The 24,807-nt window shown below is 46.5% G+C and overlaps 1 protein-coding gene across 1 annotated transcript in view; it reads left to right on the top strand.

The window, feature by feature from the left end:
* Positions 1 to 24,807, top strand: part of KIF26B (kinesin family member 26B) — a 508,474-nt gene that overhangs the window by 358,547 nt on the left and 125,120 nt on the right. Inside the window, exon 5 of the mRNA XM_069545500.1 lies at positions 979 to 1,162. Within this exon, the coding sequence (XP_069401601.1) occupies positions 979 to 1,162 (184 nt within the window). The remainder of the gene's footprint in view (positions 1 to 978; positions 1,163 to 24,807) is intronic.

Below are 24,807 nucleotides of genomic sequence, written 5' to 3'. Positions count from 1 at the left end.
AAATGTTGTTAACGACCGCAGCGCCCTCCCGCCCACCTTTTCGTTTGTGTCCTCTACCACCTTTGTGAGTTCTGACTCCGTCACCCCTTGCTCTTGCCCGTGAATTGCATTTTGTAGCGAAAGAGCACCCTGCAAAAAGCTTGCTTTCCTCACGAGCTGCCCCTTGTCTCAGGACCCGACACCTTGGCTGCAGTTTATTCTGATTAGGTGTTATGTTTCTTTAACAGCTTGCTTTATATTTCCCTACTGCACTGGGGTCTGTGTTTTTCTTCCACAATCACATCCACAGCATACCTTGAACGGTCACCAAGTGGTTCTTCCTCAGGCCAGTCTGGATTTTACAACGTGTTAGAGTGTCTAAGAAATTCGTAAGGTCTCTCACACTTGAGTTTATACCAGAAGTTATGAAATGATTAACCTAATTGGTACTGTTTAGCCCCAAAGATGGCCAGTTTTATTCATGCTTAAGCTGAGTGTTCTTGGATAATAAGCAGTTCTTTGTGGACGGAGGCTGCGGAACCATGTGAGGTCATGACATTGTTCTGCCATGTGAAGGATCGGGCAGCTCCCTGGGTTCACTCACGGCGCTAGTGGTAAAGAACCTACCTTTCAGTGCAGGAAACATAAGAGACGTGGGTTTGATCCTTGGGTCGGGAAGATTTCCCCCTGGAGGAGGAAATGGCAGCCCATTCCAATATTGTTGCCTGGAGAATTCCATGGACAGAGGGCCCTGGCAGGCTGCAGTCCATAGGGTCGCACCGAGTCGGACATGACTGAAGCAGTGTAGCATGGTGTGCACAGCACTGGATTCACTTGGTCACAGTTAGGGGCTGCCACCTGGCCCTTGGAGGAAGAGAGAGAACTGTTTACTGCAGTAAGAACTAGGGGCTTCTTTAAGGGAAAGGACAAAAAGTGACCCTAGCATATCTGATTGTGCCATACCTTTTCCTTTATGGTCTTTTTTCTTTTTCCCTCCAGAGCTGCCCAGAAATTAAATCTCTCATCTAAGAAGAAGAAACATCGGCCTTCCACTTCTTCCGTTGCCGAGCCACCTCTCTTTGCCACCAGCTTCAGCGGGATTCTCCAGACGTCCCCACCCCCGGCCCCGCCCTGCCTGCTGAGAGCTGTCAGCAAGGTGAAGGACACCCCAGGCCTGGGCAAGGTAGGCACCTGGGCCATATCCACTCAGGTTTCAACTGTGGGGTTCTGTGTCAAAGGCAAGGAAGAGAATGGGGCCTCCGTTGGATAATTAAAACAAGAAGGTGACAGGGAGAGGAGACAAAATGAAATTCATTGGGAAGTACTGTAAAATTTTCCTTTGGCTACATATACTAAGTGGTAAATTAAGACATTCCATCTATTGGAGATGTGGTTTGATTTTGGCAGGAGGGGAAAAAAAAAAACAACCAACTCAGCCTTGTATTGATTGACAGAACTGTAACCAATTAAAGAAGGGACCCCAAAGCACAAAAGATGGAAGGCAGAAGCAGGAGAGACCAAGAGACCGTACAGAAATAAGACATAAAGATGCTAGGTCATTTCCCTGCAACACTTTCATTGTTCCTCCCCTTTAGAGAAATCACAAGTTCTTCTTTTAAACCAGACCACTGATGGGATTTCTGGGGAGCATTTGCTGTGTGCCATTCTAGCCAAGAAATGCAATTTTGAATTGTTACAGTTACTTAGAAATGAGGTACCTAATAAGATGTAGGGACACCATCTCAAGACCTGGCTCAGCTGTGTTTAGGATAACTTTGTTTTTGGATGTCATCTCTTAACTCTCTCTTCTGAGATGAACGTCTGGGTGAAGTGACATATAGTTTACTCTTCAATGGGTAAATAACCTGGGACTTATAAAAACATTTAGCTGAAGAAAGGGGTGGTTGTTTCCTTTCTTTTGCTGTCATCACAAGTAGGCTGGACCATGCCACCTTGCCAGTCTCTCACTGCTGACTCAACAGCGCTTGTTTTGGAAGCTGCAGGTCTTGCTGAGGCGAGTGGCTGCTCAACTATGTGGACTAAGATTTTCCTTATTTGTTGTTGCTGTTGTTCAGTCACTTGGTCTTTGTGACCGCATGGACTGCAGCACGCCAGGCTTTCCTGTCCTTCACTACCTCCAAGAGTTTGCTTAAACTCTTGTGTTGATGATGCCATCCAACCATCTCAGCCCCTGTCACCCTCTTCTCCTCCTGCCCTCAATCTTTCTCAGCATCAGGTTCTTTTCCAGTAAGTGGGCTCTTTGCATCAGGTGGCCAAAGTATTGGATCTTCAGCTTCAGCGTCAGTCCTTTAATGAATATTCAGGGTTGATATCCTTTAGGATTGACAGGTTTGATCTCCTTGCAGTCCAAGGGACTCTCAAGAGTCTTCTCCAGCACCATAGTTTGAAAACATCAATTCTTCAGCACTCGGCATTCTTTATGGTCCAACTCACACATCCATACATAACTCCTGGAAGACTTTCCTCATTTAGGTCACTGATTCCCTTTCCCCTTGACCCTCAGTGTGGTTATTCCCAGGTTCACGGCCTTCAGTGGCCTCAGCCTGACTAGTGGTCCTTCTGGAGTTTACCCCACACCCTCTGCCCTTCTTCCTTCCTGCTTTTCTCTCTTCTCCTGCTTCCTCCCATACCTTCCCACCCCCAATTTCACCACCCACTGAAAGTACTAACTTGCAAATCTACTCTGCTACTCTTTCCAACAGAGCTTACATTTTAAGATTATGTTGAATAGAGCAATATTCCTTTTTTTTTAAATCACTCTATTTCCAACTAACCAACTACACCAAACTGCTCTCCAAGTATCAAGCATGCCATGCTCTTTCTGGTCTTTGCACACAGTAACTTTTACTATAGGTCTTCCCTCCATCTCTGTCAGACACATGGTCCAACTTTTAAAAATCAGTTTGAAAGTGAAAGTGAAAGTCACTCAGTCAGGTCCAACTCTGTGACCCCATGGACTATACAGTCCATGGAATTCTTCAGGTCAGACTACTGGAGTGGGTTGCCTTTCCCTTCTTCAGGGGATCTTCCCAATCCAGGGATTGAACCCAGGTCTCCCACATAGCAGGCAGATTCTTTACCAACTGAGCTATCAGGGAAAGCCCCCAAATCAGTTTAGTACCTTCTCTAAGAAAGTGAAATCAGTCAATGAATGAATTTCTATTGTGCCTTCTTCCTTCTTTAGTCCCAAGCAATGCTTATTTTGGGCTTCCCAGGTGACTCAGCGGTAAAAGAATTTGCCTGTCAATGCAGGAGACTCAGGAGATGCAGGTTCAATCCCTGAGTCGGGAAGATCCCTGGAGAAGGACATAGCAGCTCACTCAGGTATTCTTACCTGGAAAGTCACACAGAGGAGCCTGGTGTGTTACAGTCCATAGGGTCACAAAGACACAACTTTGTGGCTGAGCATAATGCTTGTTCTAATGGGTGGCATTCAACCCTGGAATGCTCCACGGCATTGGATAGGCCTTTCCCAGGCCCAGTGTTAAAGCAGAAAGCCAGGCAGCAGGGCAGTGGCCTGGGCTCAGCCTGCAAGGGCTGCTGAGCATCACCAGCCATGGAAGGAAATGGAGGAAACCCCATGAGCAGGACTCACGTGGGTGGTAGTGGCACCCCTTTGGGGACATACTGAGGTCATACTGGATGGCTGATAGACTGCCTTCTAAAAAGGGTGGGTACAAGTAATTGCAAGGCTTAAAAAAACTTTTTTTTAAAATTTATTTGTGGTAAGGTACACATAACAGAAAATTTACCTTCTGAATTATTTTTAAGTGTGCGTGGACTTTGCTTCAGCTAAGAGGAGTTTGGAACTTTAGTGCCAAAGCTGAACCACCCTGGACAAAGTGACATCAAATTCCCACTGCAGTCTCCTTTTCCCCTGCTGCTCTAAAAGACATCCTACTTCTCTTCTGAGTATATGTGAACCAGTATTTAAATGCTGTCACTCTAAAGAGGTACCCGACTGTTAGCCAACCTGGGGCACCCATGTACCCCTGCTATGACCCTGACCAGGATGCCTCCAAATGAACCACATAAGAAACCATCCTCCTCCATCTGTGGCAGTGGCCCAGTCTGCGGTTTCTAAAATGGTTGTTGCAGATATACGTTCAGGTGGACCTGGGCCCCGAGCAGAGGACCTTCTGTCCCCGCTTTCCCCATCCCGGCACCCCTTCCTGGAATTCTGAGACAAAGTGATCAGGGCATCAGGAGGGGCCTTAACCACCAGAAGGACTGTTTCCATCCATGATGAGCCGAGCCTTGAATGAAAATAATCTGGGCGGCGCTGATTCGATCTTGATTCCAAGATGTACTATATGTAGTGATCAGATAGACATATAAGTAAGATAAGCAGCATAAGACCAGGTATGCCGACAATTAATGTTAAAGTCATTCGTAAACTAAAGCTCACAAATGATACCCTTTTTTTAAAAGCAAAATACTGTCCCTCTCACTCATGTGCAGTCCAATGTGCTCTTTTAAATGGGAGAGAAAGGGTGACATTACCAGCCAGGAATGCAGGAAGCCGGCGTTTGTCCATGGATGTAACGGGAGAGAAAGGGTGACATTGCCAGCTGGGACTGCAGGAAGCCCAGAGTTTGTCCATGGAAGTGGGGTCATCAGGCTGAGTGTCTCAGAAGATGACAGAAGGTGTGACTTCTGTCTGACGATCGACCTCGCAGCAGCTTTCCAGCTGAGCATGGAGATGTAGGCACTGGTGGAGAGGAAGTGACCGCGGGAGGGGGTATGCTTTCTGGAAGGCAGTGTCATTATATACTTTAACTTGAAAACACGTGTGATTGAAACCAGAGGTAGAGAAGTACACCTCCTCCTGCCTCCTCCCTCAGAGGCATGTGCTTCTCCGAGTGCGAGACGCCCATGACCCTGCCACAGTGGCACCAGTGGCCTGAACTTGGCGGAGGTCCATTTACCAGGCTCATGCTTTTCTCACCGCCTGCTAGTCCACTACCATGAGGAACTGCATTCTTGTGCTGAGTCGCTCAGTTGTGTCCAACTCTTCGAGACCCCAGGGACTGTAGCCCATCTGTCCGTGGGATTTCGCAGGCATATTCCCAGGCAAAAATACCGGAGTGCGTTGCCACTTCCTTCCCCAGCATTCTTCTTGTTTTTGTTCAGTTGCTCAGTCATGTCCAACTCTTTGCAACCCCATGGACTGCAGCATGCCAGGCTGCCCTGTCCTTCACCATCTCCCACAGCTTACTCAAGCTCATGTCCATCGAGTCAGTGATGCCATCCACCCATCTCGTCCTCTGTGATCCCCTTCTTGTCCTGCCTTCTATCTTTGCCAGCATCAGCATTCTTCTTACCTGTATGGAAAAATCCCTGTCAATTTATCTCTGTTGCATAATTTATATGTTAACATTTCAAAGAAATACAGTGGAGTTTCATATAGAACATAAAGAATTGGCGCTATGACATTTGAAGTATAAAAGTTTCATAGAATTGCCTAATTCTCAATTTGGCAATTTGGTAACTCAATTATTTAACCTGGGGGTGGGGCGGGGCTGGGGTTTTTGAGGCCCAGTGAAGAGCAAGCCCAGCCCAGCCCCAGTTCTCATCTTCAACCACCAAGGACTTCCTCAGGAGACCCGAAGACACCTTTTGTGGGTTCGTTTACAGTTATCCCCAAGAAAACTGAGGCCCTGAGGGAGCAGGAGATTTCCCAGTGCCTCCTGAGTCAAACCCAGGGGTCAGGACCCATGAGACATTTTATTCCCTTCTGTTTCACGTGACCTTTAAAAACTCGAGTGGAGACAAGAAAGTAATGGGACCACAATGGCAGCAGAATGAACTGGGAACCAGTCACCTTCATCCTGTAGAGGACAGGCTTCCCTTTTCAGTCGTGGTTGAGAGGGAAAGGGTGGTGACGGGCCAGGGTAGACACATAGCAAGTCAGGAGGGCCCCACCTTCCCCTCCTCTCATCCCACTGCCAGCTGTCTCCAGCAACAGCTTTCCTCCCTCACCCCAACCAGGCCCTCCACCCAGAGTTATCGCTGGCTGCCAAGTGCTTCTTGAGGCAGAAGCTTTTCTGGAGACCACAGTGATGGGCAGACTTGGGGTAACTTCAGTGTACCTGGAGCTGAAGCACAGTGTACACACACACACAGGAACTATCTCAGAATCCCCAGCACCTAGAGTAGTACTTGGCACACAGCAAATGTTTATTGAGCGTCTTCTATGGCTCAGATGGTAAAGGATCTGCCTGCAATGTGGAAGACCAGAGTTCCATCCCTGGGTCGGAAGAGCCCCTGGAGAAGGAAATGGCTACCTGCTCTAGTATTCTTGCGTGGAGAATTCCATGGACAGAGGAGCCTGGTGGGCTACAGTCCACGGGGTCACAGAGTCGGACGCGACTGAGCTGGTAACATTTTCACTTTCCTATGTGTCAGGCCCTGTGCTGAGCACTAGGCTTGCCGCGATGGACATACAGGCAGAATCTCTGCCCTGACAGCACTCACAATCTCATCATTTTAATAGTCAGCCTTAGACATCTCACTGACTTGGACCAAGATGAAGGATGATTTGACTTAAGGAAAACTTGGAATCACAGACTTCAAGTAATTCTGTCTAACTTTCAAGTTATATAAAGAAGCTATAGTACTAAGTGGTCGTGTAGAGACATTCTTAATGAACAGATAAAGATGATTAGTGGATCAAAGCAGCTTAGTCCCTGTTTATATTTCATGGGTTTGACTTTATGTAAATGATATTTCTAATCTGTTTGAAAATGGTTCCTTCTCCTAAGTCAGTAAAAGCTCTTCATGAAATTTGTTTGCACAATTAATTAACATCCATGTTTAAGGTTCATTTGTTAGTGTGTCACAGATTAATGTCAGAGCTCTTAGTGTTGGATTACAAGCTTCTAGAGCAAAGCGTACATTATCTGTTTAACTCACTCAGTATTTGACTCTGCAGCCCCACCACGGGGGCATGTATGCTTTTAAGGGTGAGAATGGTGGTAGTGACAGTTACATTAGGGATGGTTAATTCTCCTCTTCCTAGAAGAATTCCTGAAGGGAATACATGAAGCATGAAGGGAAAAAAGAACTTCTCTTCCTTCATAACCTCCAAAAATGCCTTGACAGAATGCAATCGTCAACTCTCTGCCTTTGTTCCCTCAAATATGCTTTGTGAATGCAAGAAAACTCCTATAGGTGGGTGCTAGCAACAGGGAGGACTTCCCAGGTGGCTCAGTGGTAAAGATCCCGTCTGCCAGTGTAGGAGATGTTAAGAGATGAGGGTTCAATCCCTGAGTTGGGAGGATCCCCTGGAGGAGGGCATGGCAATGCGCTCCAGCATTCTTGTCTGGAGAATTCCATGAACGGAGGAGCCTGGTGGGCTACAGTCCATGGGGTCGCAAAAGAGCCAGACATGACTGAGCGACTACACAATAGCAGCAAGAGAACAGACTCTTTAGAATTTGGAAAGATCATAAAAATTGGATGAAACAAACATGAAGAATTATGGAAAATTTATGGAAAATTGAACTGGAACCAGGTTGAGGTGCGCTTGTCATACTCGGTTTACTCAGTGGATATCTGTAGACATACTGTGCTCCAGGTACTGCAGGAGGTGCCTCTGCTGGGGACAGTACACAGAAGCTGGTGGGCTGCTCTGGGCCACATGCCTGCAAAGAGGGGAGGGGCTGTATATCACCTGTATATACACCCCTGGTCTCCTGGGACTCCAGCCTCCTGTGAAAATGCTTGCCTGGCGTTCAGCCTCAGCCACCTCTCCTGAGCTACAAATGCTGTTTTCCTCTCCTGGGGATCCCCCTTTGCCTAGTCTCTAGGTAGAAGAAGGGTTGTGGTTCCCATAATGCTGGATCCTGACCACTACTCATGCCCATCTATCTGTACATTTCTGAAGCACTTCACTAAGATTTCTCTGTAGACAGTGCAGCCCCAAGGCAGGCAACTCCAAGAAGTCCTCAGAGTTGTGGTTTAGAAACAGACTTGTCTGGCTAGATTATTTTTCTTAGGCAATAGAGGTGGGAGCCACTATTCTTCTTCACATGCTAAGTTGCTTCAGTCGTGTCGTCTGCAACGCTATGGACTGTAGTCTGCCAGGCTGCTCTGTCCATGAGTTTCTCCTTTCAAGAATACTGGAGTGGGTTGCCATTTCCTTCTCCAGAAAATCTCCCCAACACAGGGATCAAACCTGCATCTGTTTCCTGCACTGGCATGCGGGGGTTTTTTGTTTGTTTTTTTTTTACGACTAGTGCCACCTGGGAAGCCCTTCTCCACAGTGCTTGATTTTCAATCATCTGCTTCTTATTTAGCACTACTTTTCAAACTCTGTCGCAGCATATTTTGACCTCTATTTTTTAAAAAAATCTATGACAAACCTAGACAGTGTATTAAAAGCAGAGATATCACATTACTAACAAAGGTCCATACAGTTAAAGCTGTGGTTTTTCCAGTAGTCATATACAGATGTGAGAGTTGGACCATAAGGAAGGCTGAGTGCTGAAGAATTGATGCTTTTGAATTGTGGTGCTGGAGAAGACTCTGGAGTGTCTCTTGGACTACAAGGAGATCAAACCAGATCAATCATAAAGTAAATCAACCCTGGATATTCATTGGAAGAACTGATACTGAAGCTCTAATAATTTGGCCACTTGATACGAAGAACTATTTGTTGGAAAAGACCCTGATGCTGGGAAAGATTGAAGACAAAAGGAAAAGGGGGGTGGGGCATGGCAGAGGATGAGATAGTTTAGCATCACTGACTCAAAGAACATAAATTTACACAAACTCTGAGAGACAGTGGAGAACAGAGGAGCCTGGCGTGCTACAGTCCACGGGATCACAAGGAGTTGGACGTGACTTAGCAACTGAACAACAACAAAAACATAAAACATATTCTCTAAATAACATCTCCCCCTCCACACACACACACGCACTCCCTCTCACTCACTGCTTGGCTCATGTTACCAGGTTCTATATTGTCTAGACTTAGTTTAATTCTAAACTTCTCCTTATTTGGTGTGTAGACTATAGGATAGAAAAAAAATAAATGAGCCATGTGTGGTTTTCAGTAGAGATTCTTTCCCTTTACAGATTTATTAACATGTTTAGAGCAGAAGTCATTCAATTACTAAGCCCTTGTGACACTGTAAGGAAGAAGAAGCCAAGATTCCTGTTCAGTTTATGTTCTGATTGCAACAATAAAATTGAAAATTAGATAAAAATTTAAAATAAGATCTTTTTTAAAGTACTAACGAAGCTTTTATTCATTTGTTCAGCAAGTAGAAGTAGCCAGGGTAGCTCTTGCTTGTTCAGGAAGTGATGCCAGGCAATACCAAGGAGAAAATCTCATGCCTTCTAACTCACCAAGGTCTGAGTTATTGAAATAGTATGCAAATGATCCAATTCATCATTTCTCCCTTTCCTCATCCTAAAACTTTACCAAAGCAAAGAGAAAAGATTTGAATCAGCCTTTAACATTTATTTCCAGTGTCCTAATGTGATGGGAAATTCTGGATCTCACTGCTCACTCACCAGGGATTACTCTCCCCACTCCCTTAAACATGCCAGACAGTAGAAAGGAATCTGAGCTTTCTATTTTGGTGTGCTTTTGTGGGTTGGGGAGAAATAGACTGCCTAAATAAAACATGCTCATTCATCAGGATAGCTGGCTTGATAGCTTTGAAAATTGAATTGTTAGCTCTTCTGGGAAATAAACTCATGTGAACTTCCACTCCCTAATTACAGTTGTTTTCTATGCTCCATTGGTTTTGGTTGAGTCGGCTAAGCTCCTGTAGTTAGTTTGGGTTTTTTTCTCCTTTCTTTCCTTCTTATTTTGACCCCTTCTCCAACCTGTATGTCCAGAGAAAGGAGACTTGAAGAAAATGTCCCGACTCATTAATCTTCATGGTTCCTTCACCATCACCACTCTGCCTCCGCCCCCAGCAGACACAGAGTGGTCCGCGTCTCTCCTAGAGCCCGCCCTCCCTTGAGCATGCACAGAATGCTGCTGCAACGCTGGACCCCCAAGCTCAGGAAATGTAGGTGCCCTGCTGGGAGGGCTGCACTGGTCCTGGGGCCAACCTGAATGGCTAAGTGATGAGGTGGGACTTTACAGCTGCTGCCATGTCATTCTTGAGTTTAGCAGGCTCATTCTTGCAAAGACGGAAAGTGTTGGGAAGATGTTCTCCATTAAAGGCTACTGGACAGAGAAGTCATAGTAAACCACACGTAAAAGAAAGCATGAGAGCCATTTTTGTTCTTCATTATTAATATGACTGCCTTTAGGACGGCTGATCAAGTTGTATGGATATATTTTTCTGTTGGCTTCATTATTAGGTGCAGACGGAGAAGGGTAAGCAGCACATTTCAGTTTAATTACATCAGATTTCTGGTAGGATGGCACATTAACATTATATATAGAACACTAATTTTCTGGTTTTCTTTGCCTGAAATATCCACACAGAGCAAACTGCATGAAATGATTCATGGGTAAGCAGGGAGGAAGTTTGTACTCTTTCAGTGCCAGCTTACATAAAGAACACTCAAAAACTGTTGAGTGTTTTATGGTAATTCTGTTTAGTACTAGGCATCCTAACTGGGCATTCAGCACAGCGTAGGAACCATCCTGCATGATAGAGCTGTCATAAGAAAGCAAAAGCACCAACAACATCTGAAGGACAAGACCCTAGTGGGGCTTCCCTGGTGGCTTGGTGAGAAAGAATCCACCTGCCAGTGCAGGAAACACAGGTTCGATCCCTGTTCCAGGAAGATCCTGCATGCCGAAGAGCAGCGAAGCCTATGGGCCACGACTATTGAGCCTGTGCTCTAGAGCCCAGGAACCACGACTGCTGAGCCCACAGTGCCACAACTCCTGAAGTCCACGTGACCCAGAGCCTGTGATCTGCAACAAGGGAAACCACCACAATGAGAAGCCCAAGCACCTCAACTAGAGAGTAGCCCCAGTTCACTGCAAGCCCAAGCAGCAGTGAAAACCCAGCACAGCCAAAAAAGACCCTAGTGGTCTTCGGCCCTGGTTACTTCTCAGCACTGAGTTGCCCTGGGAGGGTGACACCAGGGAGAAGATGCTGCCTAGTGCTGGCACTCTGGCAATGTGCAAGTGCCAGCAGCATCCCTCCCTGAGACATTTTCCCAAAGACCATCTTGTCCAATCCTCTCATTTTGCATATGAAAAAACTAAGGCCCAACAAGATGAAGTAATTTGTCAACCCATTTTTGTGGGAGAAGCCAAAAGTTTAAGCTTTGGAGTGTAAACGATTGTGAGTCATGAAGACTTTAAGGCAGAATTTGAGTGAGTAATTCATTTTTTTTTTACATGTTTTTATTTATTTGACTGTACTGGGCCTTAGTTGTGGCATGCAAACTCTTGGTTGCAGCATGTGGGATCTAGTTCCCCGACCAGGGATCAAACCCAGGCCCCCTTCATTGGGAGCTCAGAGTGTCAGCCCCTGGATCACCAGGAAAGTCCCTGAGTGAGTGATTCTTAAACTTTCCCCCAATTTTGTGACTTCAGCTTCAAGTCTATGACTTTTTAAAGGAATTGAGATGATGGGAGAGGGGTGTGTGTGTATGCACACATATGCACACACTTGTGTGGTACGAGGTGGAAGGTGATTTTTCTAAGTTTTTTTTTTAAAGGCTATAAACCTTTAGCATAATTGGAGGATAGGTTTGGGGCTTCTCGGAATACCTGTAATCCCTAATTAGCACCCTGACTTATGAAATGGAAACACAAGATAAAATAAGGGAATTCTCTCTGGAATAAATGCCACTTTCTCAATTAAACAAAGGGCAATAAGATGGATTGTAATGCCAGAATAAGGCTTTTGATCATTCTTTGTCCAAAAACCACATTTTAGTCAGGCTCAGCTCAATTTAACAGTTACTGATATCAAGAGTGTGGGAAGCGTAGGTATATTTTAAACTAACATTTCTAACATCTTATCTTTCTATGTCTTTCTCTTGCTAATGGCTGAAAGAAAAGTTAATCATGATTTGCTATAATTATCCCATTAAAATAGGATTGATAGTAATGTTTTATGAAAAAAAAAAAAAAATGGTGAGTCCAAACTGCTGAGTTAATTAGAAAGATGTCCTTTGTGCCTCAGAGTAGGAAATGCTATTCTTGCCTACTCAGTGACTAGCATAACAAAACATTTGAATTCCTTTATAATGCTTCATTGAACTGAAATGTATCATTATGGAGGGGGAAAATCATTCTGATACATTCTTAAAAGCAAAACATATTTTGCTTAGATTGTTAAACAGTTTCTGAAATAAAAATTGTCTAGCTTCTGAGAGGCACAACACTCCCTGTGTTCTTTCATGATCCTTTACAAGTTCAGTTTAGCTCTGTTCTGTAATGCTGTCTTAGTCTGTTCCAGCCACTATAACAAAAATACCATAGACTGGGCGGCTGAAACAACAAAAACGTATTTCTCTCAGTTCTGACGGCTGAGCAGTCCAAGGTCAAGGTTCTGGCAAAGTCTGTATCTGATGAGAGCTCTCTTCCTGATTTGCCCGCAGTCATCCACTTGTTCCTCACTTGATAGAAGGCAGAGAAAGAGCACAAACAAGCTCTCTTGTCTCTTCTTATAAAGAGACTAATCTCATTCATGAGGGCTCCACCCTAATGACCTAACCACCTCCCAAAGTCCCCACCTCGAAATTCCATCACCTTAGGGGATAGGATTTCATTACATGATACTGGGGGGGACACAAACATGATACACAAACCAATCTCCAAATTCCAGTCTTGAATTTGAGTATATATAACTTTCTAGATGAAACAAAAGTATAACCATGGCAGGGACAAAATTCCTTCCAAGTTTCTTTTCCTGTTCCCTTGGTCTTGCCTGTGTGTTCCACACTACAGCCAACTATTCATATAAAAATTTTGTCCATGTGCAGCTTAGTTGAGATCTCTTTACCACCAACAATGAATAACTGGTGGATTTATTAGTGGAGCAGTGTCCCAGCTGTAGCTAATCAGAGGTTTTGTTCTTACTGAAACCAACAACGATAAAATCATTTTGTTTCCAGTGCTAGCTTCTCAGGTTTGTAGGTTCAGCTCTGCACATTCAGGAGTGTGAACTCACAACAGTATGCCTGCCAAGGGAAAGAGCGCTCTTGCCTGCTCCATTGCTGTTCCCAGACAGCCCAGCTTAATCCCTGGTCCCCTGCCCACCCCCAGAGCAGCACCACATACACTGTGTTTATGACCCTTGTCTGTGTCTGACAACTTACAGCATCACTGTTGGGCTGGAGCAGCTCAGGCCAGCTTGGGCAAAAGGCAGAGGATTGAGACCATGTAGTGAGTTTGGTTTAGCGGGTACTGGTGGAGGAGCTGCTAGGGGCCACGCGTGGCTCTCTGGAAGCTCATGTGTGCTGTGGCATGTGGGGCGAGCATGGGACCAGGCAGTGTGGAACCAGTTTCCAAATTCCTAACCTACAACCATCATCATTAAATTATCTGCTTCTGGCTCTTTCTGACCCTCAAACAGTAAGTCCAGAGAGGTTGAAAGTGACAGTGGTAGCCGCTCAGTCATTTCCTACTCTTTGTGACGCCGTGGACTGTAGCCCACCCGGCTCCTCTGTCCATGGGATTCTCCAGGCAAGATTACTGGAGCGGGTGGCCATTCTCTTTCTGGAATCTTTTGGGGGTTTTTCCTTCAGCAGCTTGGCCACTGCCCTACCCCATACCTACCCCTTGAGTTTGGGAAGAAGAACAAAGGTCCTTTGGGAATGTCTTACCCCATGAACGAGCTGAGGGACAGTTAACCCTGTCATTGTGAACTTGATCTATTCCGTGATTCAACTATTTTGAGAAAAACATTTCACCATATTTGTATCAGAAGGTTTTCAGTGAAGGGTACAGTTTTGGAAACCCGATCAGTAAAATACTGCCTGCACTGTGTTGTCATGTAAAGCAGCTGTTTTTGTTTGTCAGTAAGTCCTGTCTGACTCTCAATCCCATGGACCGTAGCCCGGCAGGCTGCTCCGTCCATGGAATTCTCCAGGAAAGAATACTGGAGTGCGTTGCCGTCCTTCTCCAGGGGATCTTCCTGACCCAGGGGTCGAACCCGAGTGTCCTTCATTGGCTGGCAGGTTATTTACCACTGAGCCACCAGGGAAGTCCCATATAAAGCAGTGGAAAGCTAAAAATCATAGGAAATGAGGAAGCCAGAGAACAGCGATTGTTGATCTACCTTCAGCTACTCTATCCCCCATTCTATAGAATGTGGTAAAAATTAGCACCCTGCAGGGGCCGCAGAGGACTCCAGGACTAAGAAAACACCATTCAGGCCACCACCAGCTACACTGTGCTGAAATCAGGCTATCCACTCTGGTTCCCAGTACAAGTGGCCAAAGCGTGGGCAAGAATGGCATCCAGCCTGGAACACTTGCTCTTGTCTGGAGGTCCTGCTGTTTCTCTGCTCAACTTCAGCTTCGCTGGTTCCTTCCAAGCAGGAATGCCATTTCCTTGAGGAAGATTTCCCTGCTTAGGTGCCCCATTAGGGTGCTTTCATAGCACCCCGAGTTTCTTTTCATTGCATTCGTTACCCTATAGATAGCTGATCTCCTTAATTCCATGTTGAATGGTTCTCACTATTGGCTGTAAGCTTCTTGAGGGCAGGGCCTTGTCTCTCTTGCTGCCCTTTGAATCCTACACATGTGCTCAGTAAATCGTAAGTGTATCAGTCCGGGTTCTCTAGAGAAAAAGAACTAACAGGAGGTGTGTGTGAGTGTTTGTGTGTGTGTGCAGAAAAAGGGGTAGGGGAATACACACAATCGTGGAGGCTGGCAAGTCCAAAATGTATGGGAAGCCTGGTAGGTTGGAAACCCAGGGGGGTGTCTGTTAGCAGAATTCTGTTTTCTTCCATGGAGGTCAGTGTTTTTCTATTAAGACATTCAACTGTTTGGATGAGGCCCATTCATGTTATGGAGGGTAATCTGCTTTACTCCAAGCCTGCTGACTTAAATGTCAATCTCATCTAAAACTACCTTCCGAGAAACGTCTAAAACAGCACTTGACTACAAAAATATCTGGGTATTGTGGTTCAGCCAAATTGACATACAGAATTAGCTATCACAGGAGGTGAATGAAAGGATGATGGGACTCATGACCTGGGTCTCAGTTATGCGTTGATGATCTGTGTGAGACTTACGGCTCACACCTCCTTTCATCCATCTCCCTTGATCTTTCATACAGCTCTTGGGAGTGGGCAGTGTTGGGGAGGGGGCAACGTCAGGCCCTGCTGATAGATGAGATTCAGAGAAGGTAAGAGATGTCCCAGAGGTGTCTCAGCTTTTCAAATTGGATGGGAACACTCTCCAGCTTTGTTTTCAGTATTCATTTCTTGATCTTGCGACATATATTGACCATTTCTTCGTGCCACTGGAACACTGTTCTGAGAGTTTCACATGTATTAACTTGTTAAATCCTCATTACAAGTCTGTTGGAAGGATCTGATATAATCACCCCCATTTTATATCCAGAGAAGCTGAAACAGGTGTGAGAAGGCTGCTCAAGGTCATGTTGCCTAGTCTCGGTGGAGCTGGGATATACAGGAACCCCAGTTCTGGGACTTGTCATGATGCCGTCGCTCTGCACCCTTCACATGCAAGCATTTGGCTTCTGGAAGGGCTCAGGAAGCCAATGTCCCTGGCTCTCGTGTTGCAGCTGCATTTGCAGGGTGGTGAACACAGGTGAGGCCGGGGCCAGGCCTCCCTCCTCTGCTGCCAGCATCCCACTGCTCTCCTCTCCCCTCATCATCTTGAAGAGCTCTGTTACTGTCCCTGCGGTGTTTTATCACCTGTATTAAAAACTCTAATGATATGAGTTGCCTGTGTGGCTCCTGTTTCCATGTAGGAGTAAGTGTAAATTAATCTCCGGGGACGTCCCTGGTGGTCCAGTGGTTAAATGAAATACAAGGGATACAGGTTCCATCCCTGGTTAGGGAACTAAGACCCCACGTGCAACTGGACCTGCGCATTGCAACTAAGACCTCATGCAGCCGCACAAATATTTTTTAAAATACTGTGCTTAAAAAAAGAAAGTAAACGAATATTCAAAATGATTTTTTAAAGGCCAAAACAAACCCCCCAGATGTCCTAAATTCCATGAGAGAAAAGGCCCTTGTACTCTAGCCCAGAATAGTGGCAACCCTGAATCAGAGCTGGGTGGGACCTGGAGCTGACCCAACAGTGGATCCCATCCTAGACTATATTCAACCACGTGGGCAATTCAGTCCCATTAAAATTCTCTGTCTGGAACACCAGCTCAGTGACACTAGGGATATTTGAATGTCAACTCTTGTTTCAGGGGGTATGTTGTGAGGATCTATTGAGCTGGGGTCTGTGGAGACAGTGCTAGGAGAAGCAGCACTCCCCGAACCCCTTTTGCCTGCCCTCCATGCTGGTTTCTGCTCTTAATTTTCTCTCATGATGGATCACTCTATCCCCCTGTCCACACCTACCCCCTCTTCCTAATCTGGCTAAGTGCCTCCTTCTGTCAACATCCCATATCCATTCCCCACATCTGGTGTTTTGCACCTTGTCCTACCCCTAAGCAAAGATTCTGCACGTCAACCATCTACTGCTTTATATTTTTCTCATTGTTTTATGGGTATAATTTATCTCCTCCACTGAGTGTTTAGTCTGTGAGCGTGGGGGTCTTGGTTTATACTGCTTTCATACCCCCGCAAATGTTTAGCCATATGCCAGGCAGATAGAACTCCCTGAATTGAATGACATTGAAGTAAAGAGTCTAATAGTCACTTTGTGTTTATTTTTCCTGCTTTTGCCTACCCCATCCCTCATTCGTTTATCCAGCATCCATCCATGCATGTGTCTGTCCATTGATTGGTTCAGAAGACATGTGTGATGTACTTGCTATGTGCTAGTAACTTTAGGAATACACAGATGAGTTCAGAATGCTCTCTGTCCTTAAGAGTTCGAAAAATTGCTATTCAAAAGAGTTAAAAATCATTCTTGAGGTAGACAACTCAAACTAAAAATACCTATTCTTGTTGTCATCACTCTGGCTTATCACGGAAGATAAAGCTGAAATTTGTGCAAGATAATTGGCCTCCTGGTGAGTTTTCTCCCTCTTTCCTTTTTTACTGAGCACACCATCATATTCCTAAAGTATTCAGATTACATTGTGATGACAGCTGATAGTGTAGCAGGCAAGAGACGATGTATCAATACTTCTGTTTCGTTTCTAACACTGTGATATACGACCCGTGATTCCCCTGCAATTAGTTCATGTGAATGAATCACAGTGGCCTCCAGAGCACCTGTGTTCCTGCAGACTCTCTTAACAGAACTCACATGTCCTGTACTGAGAGATAGAGTTCCCCTGAACATGTGTGATAAGGAAGTTGTACTTGTCCTCTTTGAGGTGGGCTGAAGCAAGGGGCTTTTTTTAAGGTTGTATAGAAAGCCGCCTACCCTTGAGTTATGCTCCCCCACCCCCTCTACATTCTCTTTCTGCTTTTATCACCGAGGCAGACACTTCCTACCTTTCAAACTTCCCGTGTTGCCTGGTTTCCTATGAGATGCTCTTGTTAAGATATGAGACTGGTATCAGTGGTCAGTGTGATTCTGAAGTTATCTTGAAAAATAAGTGTACTCGAAGGTGGTACAGTCTGGAGTGGGGATGAGTGGAGGGGCCTAAAGGTGAAATGAGAGGGATTTGTCTTAATTAGAAGTCTTTTTAGTTTCAAGCAACTGTCAGAAACTTTTAGTTTCTGACTGAAAACTGAAACTTTTTAGTTTCAAACCGTCAGAAGAGGGAAATGACTGGAGGGATGTTGGTGTCGGTGGACCCAGAGCAGGGAAAGTCAGGGAGGCCTGGGGCAGGGTTCACTGAGGCTCCAGGACTCTCTTTCTCTCTCTGCCTCTTAGCTGTGCTTTCTCCACATTTTGGCTTCAGTCTTCAGCTCAGACCAGCCTTTGCCCTCACATACCTGCTGACAGCTCTGAAGTCTAACAGCTTCCACCAGCAGACCCCACAGACTCCTCTCTTGCCCTGAAAATTCCAGAGAAGGGCTGGGGTTGGCCCCGATTGGGTATGGGATGTAAATACGTGTCTGTTCCCATTGGAACATCAGGGTTAGAGTGAGGAGGAACATGTCCAAGTAGGAGAAGATGCTGCCCCCAGAAAGGCTGAACAGAGGAAAGCTATCCTCAGGATTCGCAGGAAGGTTTAGTGAGCCTTTAGGAAAAAAGACTAATACAGGGGATGATGTGCCTCAAATTCAAATGCAACCTAATCAGTATTTACTGAGCTATTGAAACAAGGGTTTCTTTGGGAATTCATTTTGTGGATCACTCATTTAGCAGTTTCTAAGGAAGAGTAGCATGCCTATGCAAGAGAGCTTAGAGAAAAGGTGGATGACCAACCACCTAGATGCAGGGCCAGCAGGTGACCACCTGCAACTTGTTAGACTCCTCTTGTGAAGAACAAAAGTGGTTCCCAGTCCAGCAGGGGGACTGAGCCTGGACTGTGCCAGCAGCTGTCCAAATTCTTCACCCCACTCCTGTCCAGCTGATCACGTGGCTTCCCTTTCGAGTTGACCCTTGCCCTCAACTGAAAATCCAAAATATTCAGCTGGGGGCTGCCAGAGACTACTCCTGCTCTCCGGCCCCACCTTCCCCCCACTGGCCCCTTGAACCCAAGAGAACAGTTTTCAGCGCTATGAGGAGGAAACTTCCTCTTGCTTCCAGGGCTTCAGCCATGCTCCTGCGTCTTCCTCCTTGACTCTTCATCTTTCTTGTTTGGGATTGATTTGGGGTGCTATTCTCTCCTAGAAGTTTCCCTTGGGCCCCCAAGCCTCACGCTGTCCTCACAGCAGCCCTGCAGGCCCCCAATTCAGTGTTTATTTTGCTGTGTTGGGTTTGGCCCACTTCCCCTCTTCGGAATCTCTGAAGGCAGGAACTTCATCTGACCGTGCCCATGCCTGGCGCTCCCTGCACACATAAGTGCTGGATAAACATTCACTCGCTGAGGATCAGAGGGCAGAGAGCTGCGGGGACAGGGTGCCCACCATGTCGCTGTCCTGCCTGCCCTCTCAGGACATTCAGGTTGAATGATTTCAGTCACCATTTACATGCACAGCAACATAACAACTTGTGAAGGGCGCATTTATTTGCAAGGCAAAATGCCTGACATCGTCACTCAAAAGACCTCAGTTCCAGGGTCTCACTTACCCAGGCTCAGGAAGAGGTGATAAGGGGAGAGGGTTAGTTGATGCATTTTGTGTCTCGGCGATGATGCCGTGTTACATAGGATGCTCTCAAATCTTTGACAGGAGTCGAGGCAGAATTCTTGTCAGATTATATAAGAGACACAACTCATCATTCTGCTTCACATACTGGGATCTACTACGCATCTGTGTTTTCTTAAAGCCTTTGTGTATGCTGGCTCATAGTACTTAAATTGAAATTTAAGGAAATCTGCTTTTAATACCAAATGGACAGCAAGTAATGAGGGTTTTTGATTTGCTCTTGAGTAAGTCTATTCTTTTCAATTAATATTTTCAACATTTTGGCTGCATGTTTCATGCCACATTATATTAATATGTTACCGACATGCCAGGCCCCTTTGCGGTGCCTCCCTGTCTGTTCACCTGCCCTCCTCTCTGCCAGGGATGCCTGTCTCCCCATCATTTGTTGGCCTGGAAAAAGCCGTTCTTCCCTCCAGGCCCAGCTGCCTCCTGCGTTACCTGCCAACTGCAGCCCCTCCCCCTTGTCACATCTCCGTGCACTGTTCATGTGGCCCCACACATACCGTGAATGTGGAAGAAATGGGTTGTATCTTATTCATCCTTTTCCTTTTTTTTTTTTTTTTTGGTGTTTATTCATTTCAAGACACAGACACCCATTACTTCAATTCATTGAGCATCTCCCCTCTTGGAAGGAGACTCAGATACCCCCAAGATGCAGATCTTGCCTTTGAAGAGCTTTCCTTCTGCTAAGGGAGGAGGAGAGATTTGTTGCACTACATATGTGATGCTGGGCCTGGTGACTCACTATTTTATTTCTTTCCTATGAAATAAAAATGTCGCTTATGCTATTACTTCATTTTAATTCTGCCGTGATATTTGTTTTAAAACAAATCACTGGATAGTAATCCTCTTATTATATTCTGTCCCTAATTCTATTAGAAGAACAAAGAGGGAATTTGGATTTTGGATTGCTTTCGCAAAGCACAGAGGTTTTAAGCATCTCACTTGACTTCTTGGAGGTTCTCAGGGACCTCATAAGTTTCTGGGAACAGAGAAGCGCAGACCTGACGAGCTGTCAGCCCCGCCCCTCCCGAGGAGGTCTGCCTGGGAATGTCAGGTGTTATGCCCGCTGTCAGGTGTGTCTGCCCTGGAGCCATCCTTCCCTCCAGCTGCCAGCTCCCTCTCACCACCACGCACTCCCCATCCCTTCAGAGTTTTCTTTAGACGGTGATGACAGACAGGCCAGGTCTCCACCCAGGCGACCTAGATTCTGGACTTCAGGGTCTCACCTTCAGAATCACAGCCCCCAAGGGAAGCCCAGTTCAGGAATGATCTGGCTGTACCTTCTGGTCCCATGGGAAGTCTGGTTCATAGCAGCCTGCACAGATGTGATGTATGGTGGCCCCAGTCCCTTTAGGGGAAACCAAAGCGCCTTGGTCAGGGGGGCAAGTGCTGCCCCCAGAGGCTGGTACCCAGTGCCCAGTGCTAGGAATTGTTCTAGCTCATGGCAGCTGTTTATCGTGAGGGGCATCAGGAAGACAGGAGGCAGTGCTGAAACCCAAAAGCACAGAGCTATTTCCAGCCTGATCTTGGCCTGTTAATAATGAACCAGCAATGATGTAGGCACAGGCTGACAGTGCGGGGGTGGTAGAGGAGGAGGTTGGACATGTGGGGAACAGCCTGAGCGGCTGCAGATACAGAAAGAAGCCATGTGGCGTGTGGAACGCTCCCCTTCGGGGGAGAAGAGCAGACCCGGAATGAGGAAGGCAGGGTCATGTGCACAGGCAAACCGAGTGAAATGCCTTCATACGGATAACTAAGGGGCAGGTATGTGCACTGTGGGGAGAACTACTTGAACCATTCTCTGGGATTCTGACTCAGCATCAGGTTTTGAATCCCAGCTAAAAAGGGAGTAGCATTCTCCTCTCCAATGTAATAATAATTTGGCTAATCCTTACATAGTGCTAACTGCTGAGTACTGTTCGCAGTGTTTTGCATACATTAGCCCATTTACATACATGATACACACAGTATACTTACATGTACTAACTCATTTACGTGCATTGTACATACACTAACTTATTTGTATACATGGTACGTTTACATGCTGTCTTAGTCCATTGGGGCTGCCATAACAGAATGCCATAGCCTGGATGGCTTAAATAATATTGCTTCTCACAGTTCGCTGATGAAGATGCTGGCAGATCTGGTGTCTGGTGAGAGCCTGCTTCCAGGTGCGTAGATGACCATCTCCTCGCTGTGTCCCCACATGCTGGAAAGCGTGAGGGAGCTCTCTGGAGCCTCTTTTGTAAGGGCACTAATCCCATTTATGAGGCCTCCACCCTCATGACCTAAACACCTCACAAAGGCTGTACCTCCAAACACCATCACACTGGGGGTTAGGTTTCAACGTATGAATTCTGGGGGACTCAAAGTTTCAGTACCTAACATGCATGTTAGCTCATTTACATACATCATACACTTACATGCATTAGCTTATTTAAATAATCTAGTTTACTGATGAGCAACAGGCACAGAGAGTCACATGCCTGGGGTCAAGCGGGTCAACTCTGGCTCCAGTCTTAGCTGCTGCTGGCTCTGCCGGCAGCTCTTGCTGCCTGTGATGGTGTAGTTAGGATCAGCAGCATATCAGTGTGTCTTACCAACTACTGCACGCACAGCATTTCGTCAGCCCACCAGACCCTCTCAATAGACCTACAGAGCATTTTACAAATGAGGCAGAAACCAAGGTTTCCTAGTCATGGAGGGACTCAGTGGGGACGTGAAGACTTGTCCCGCTCTGCAGCCTCATCCTGTGTGTGGCCTGAGCTTCACAGCACCCCTCCGGCTGTTTCCCCTGGGGCCACTGTGGTCTCTGCTGCACACCTGGAGGCTCATGGGGCAACCTGAGGGACCGCCTCATATGGACAACTTAGTCTTCCCGTTCTCTCTGCCACACTTGGCCATGAATCCACCTTCCAGCAGTGTGAGCGGCCACCTTCAAGAACAAAGCCCAGAGGTGACGCAGGGCGGAGCTGAGGAGGCAAGGGTTGGGGGTGGGGTGTCAGGGATCCTACAGAAAGGATGAGATGTGAGAGGGTAACTTGGTTTGTGACTTTAAGCTTTTGCACTTAGTATGACAGACTTCGAAAAACATAACCTGGTGACAAAAAAATGGCACTTTTTAGGTGTTACCCTTACAATAGGAATGAGCTGGGATGGCCTTGGCCTGCAGTGGCTTGAAGTAGAGCTTTGTTCCTGGCCAGAGATTGAGGCCAGGTCATGGTACGAGAGCACGGAGTCCTGACTGCTAGACCGGTGGTCAGTGACAGGGGCCCCAGCCCATCAGTTTTGCAGGAAAAGAATTCCCACAAACGTGGAAAGTAGTGAAACAAGAGAAGCGTTTTCTCCTGTCTTTGCTCCTTGTGTATACACCTATCCAGTTAGTTGTGTTGCCATCATCGGTCCAACTTCCCCATCCACAGCAAATTCCTTGTGAGAATTTGAGAAGATCATCACCTCGGCCATCTTGGCAACTGCTGCCTTCCCTCTTCCCAGCACAGGAGCTGGTATTTAGTACTTGTGTGTTCAGGGAATGAATGTGGGCTTAGAAGTGATGGATTCTGAAAAGAGCCTATTAAAAGTGGAAATCAACAAAATTCAAATGCTTTGAGTCAAATGCCACTTTTTCCAAAGATCCCACCACTTCCACTCCAATGTGCAAGGTTGACCCCGTCCTTCCTCCTTCTCACCCTCCCAGCCCCCAGCGTTCTTCCCAGGACTTTCCCACAGGTTCCTGCTTTCTCTCCTGGTCAGTGCATCCTTCTGTTTCTGCCCCTTCTTTAATGTGTCCTCCAACAGCAGAATTATATTTCTAGACTCCAACAGCAGAATTATATTCCTAAACTCCAAGTGTGATCGTTGAACTTAATTACACTTTGTTGTTGTTGTATTGGAGTTTCAGCATCAGTTCTTCCAGTTAATATTCAGGCTTTATTTCCTTAAGGATTGACTGGTTTGATCTCTTTGCTGTCCAAGGGACTCTCAAGGAAGAGTCTTCTCCAGCATCATTTAACACTGGACTATGTTAAACGTTTGAGCAAGTCACGCTAGGCTCTGCACAATCCAATCCCAATATACCGGTCAGACTCCTGCTTTCGCTCCTATCCCCAAATGCTACCACGTGTGCTGCAGCCACACTGAAGCCTCAGTGTTCACTGAGGGATGTTTTTGTGTCCTGGAGCCTTTGTACCTCTTCTCTCTGCTGTAATGAGCTTCCGCCCATCCTCGGTCACACGAGCTGCTCATCCCCTCCACCCCTCATCCCCAGGCAGTGTGCTTGCACTTCCCTCCTGTCTCTGCCAGGACTGCTTTCTGCCTCTCTTTCTTCTTCTATGCTGAGACCTCCTCCAGGGCAGAGGCTGGTCACCATGGCATTTCCTCCTCCCAGCACAGAGCTGGAGTTGCTTCCCTTTTCCTTTTTCTCCTTACATGTATTGATTGATTGATTGGCTGTGCTGGGTCTTTGCTGTTGCACTGGCTTTTCTCCAGTTGTGGTGAGCAGGGGCTACGCTCTGGTTGTGGTGCCCGGGCTTCTCAGTGAGGTGGCTTCTCTTGGTGCAGAACACCAGTTCTAGGGTGTGCGAGCTTCAGGAGTTTCAGCTCCTGGGCTCTGGAACACAGGCTCAACAGTTGTGGTTCTCAGGCTTAGTTGCTCCTCGGCACGTGGGATCTTCCTGGACCAGGGACTGACCCATGTCTCTTGCATTGGCAGGCGGATTCTTTACCACTGAGCCACCAGGGACAACCCCCCCGCCCCTCCCCACCACCTCGCCCTTTTAAATGTGAGCAGCAGACAGCATTTTGAAAGCTTGGGATTAAGTCCTGTCTGCAGGACTCAGAAAGATAAGAAAAGGCCCACCTCAACTGTGCATCTTTAGATGAGGCATCCACAAGGCTTTTTCAACAAAACCCAGACCTCAAGATACACATAGGTCGCCTCCCATGGGGGCACAGGTCACAGACTCCAGGCAATGGTCTTCTTTCCAAAAGGACGTTATAAAGAACAAAATTTGAGTGCCAGCAGTTTTTGGAGTTCACTGTGGCGAAACACTATACTAATTGAGACCTCACTGTGAAGACTGTGGAGAATGGCAGACCTTGGCAAGCCATTTGCACGGTGTTCCTTCTTTAAAATTTTTTTTAAATTTATTTATGGCTGCTCTAGGTCTTTGTTGTTGCTCATGGGTTTTCTCTAGCTGTGGTGGTGTGGGGCTATTCTTCACTGTAGTGTGCAGGCTCCTCATTGTGGTGGCTTCTCTTGTTCTGGAGCACAGGCTTTAGGGCACGTGGACTCAGTAGTTGCAGCTCACAGGCCCCAGAGCACAGACTCAGTAGCCGTGGTGCATGGGTTTAGTTACCCCACAACATGTGGAATCTTCCCTGACCAGGGATCAAACCCATCTCCCTTGTATTGGCCAGCGGATTCTTTACCACCAGACCACCAGGGAAGTCCCACAGTGTTCCTTATACATTAAGGTTTTTGCTCAGGTGAAACATTAGGGGC

Source organism: Ovis canadensis, chromosome 12, assembly GCF_042477335.2.
Source record: "Ovis canadensis isolate MfBH-ARS-UI-01 breed Bighorn chromosome 12, ARS-UI_OviCan_v2, whole genome shotgun sequence".
NCBI lineage: Eukaryota > Metazoa > Chordata > Mammalia > Artiodactyla > Bovidae > Ovis > Ovis canadensis.
This window is presented reverse-complemented; position numbering and strand designations above follow the sequence as displayed.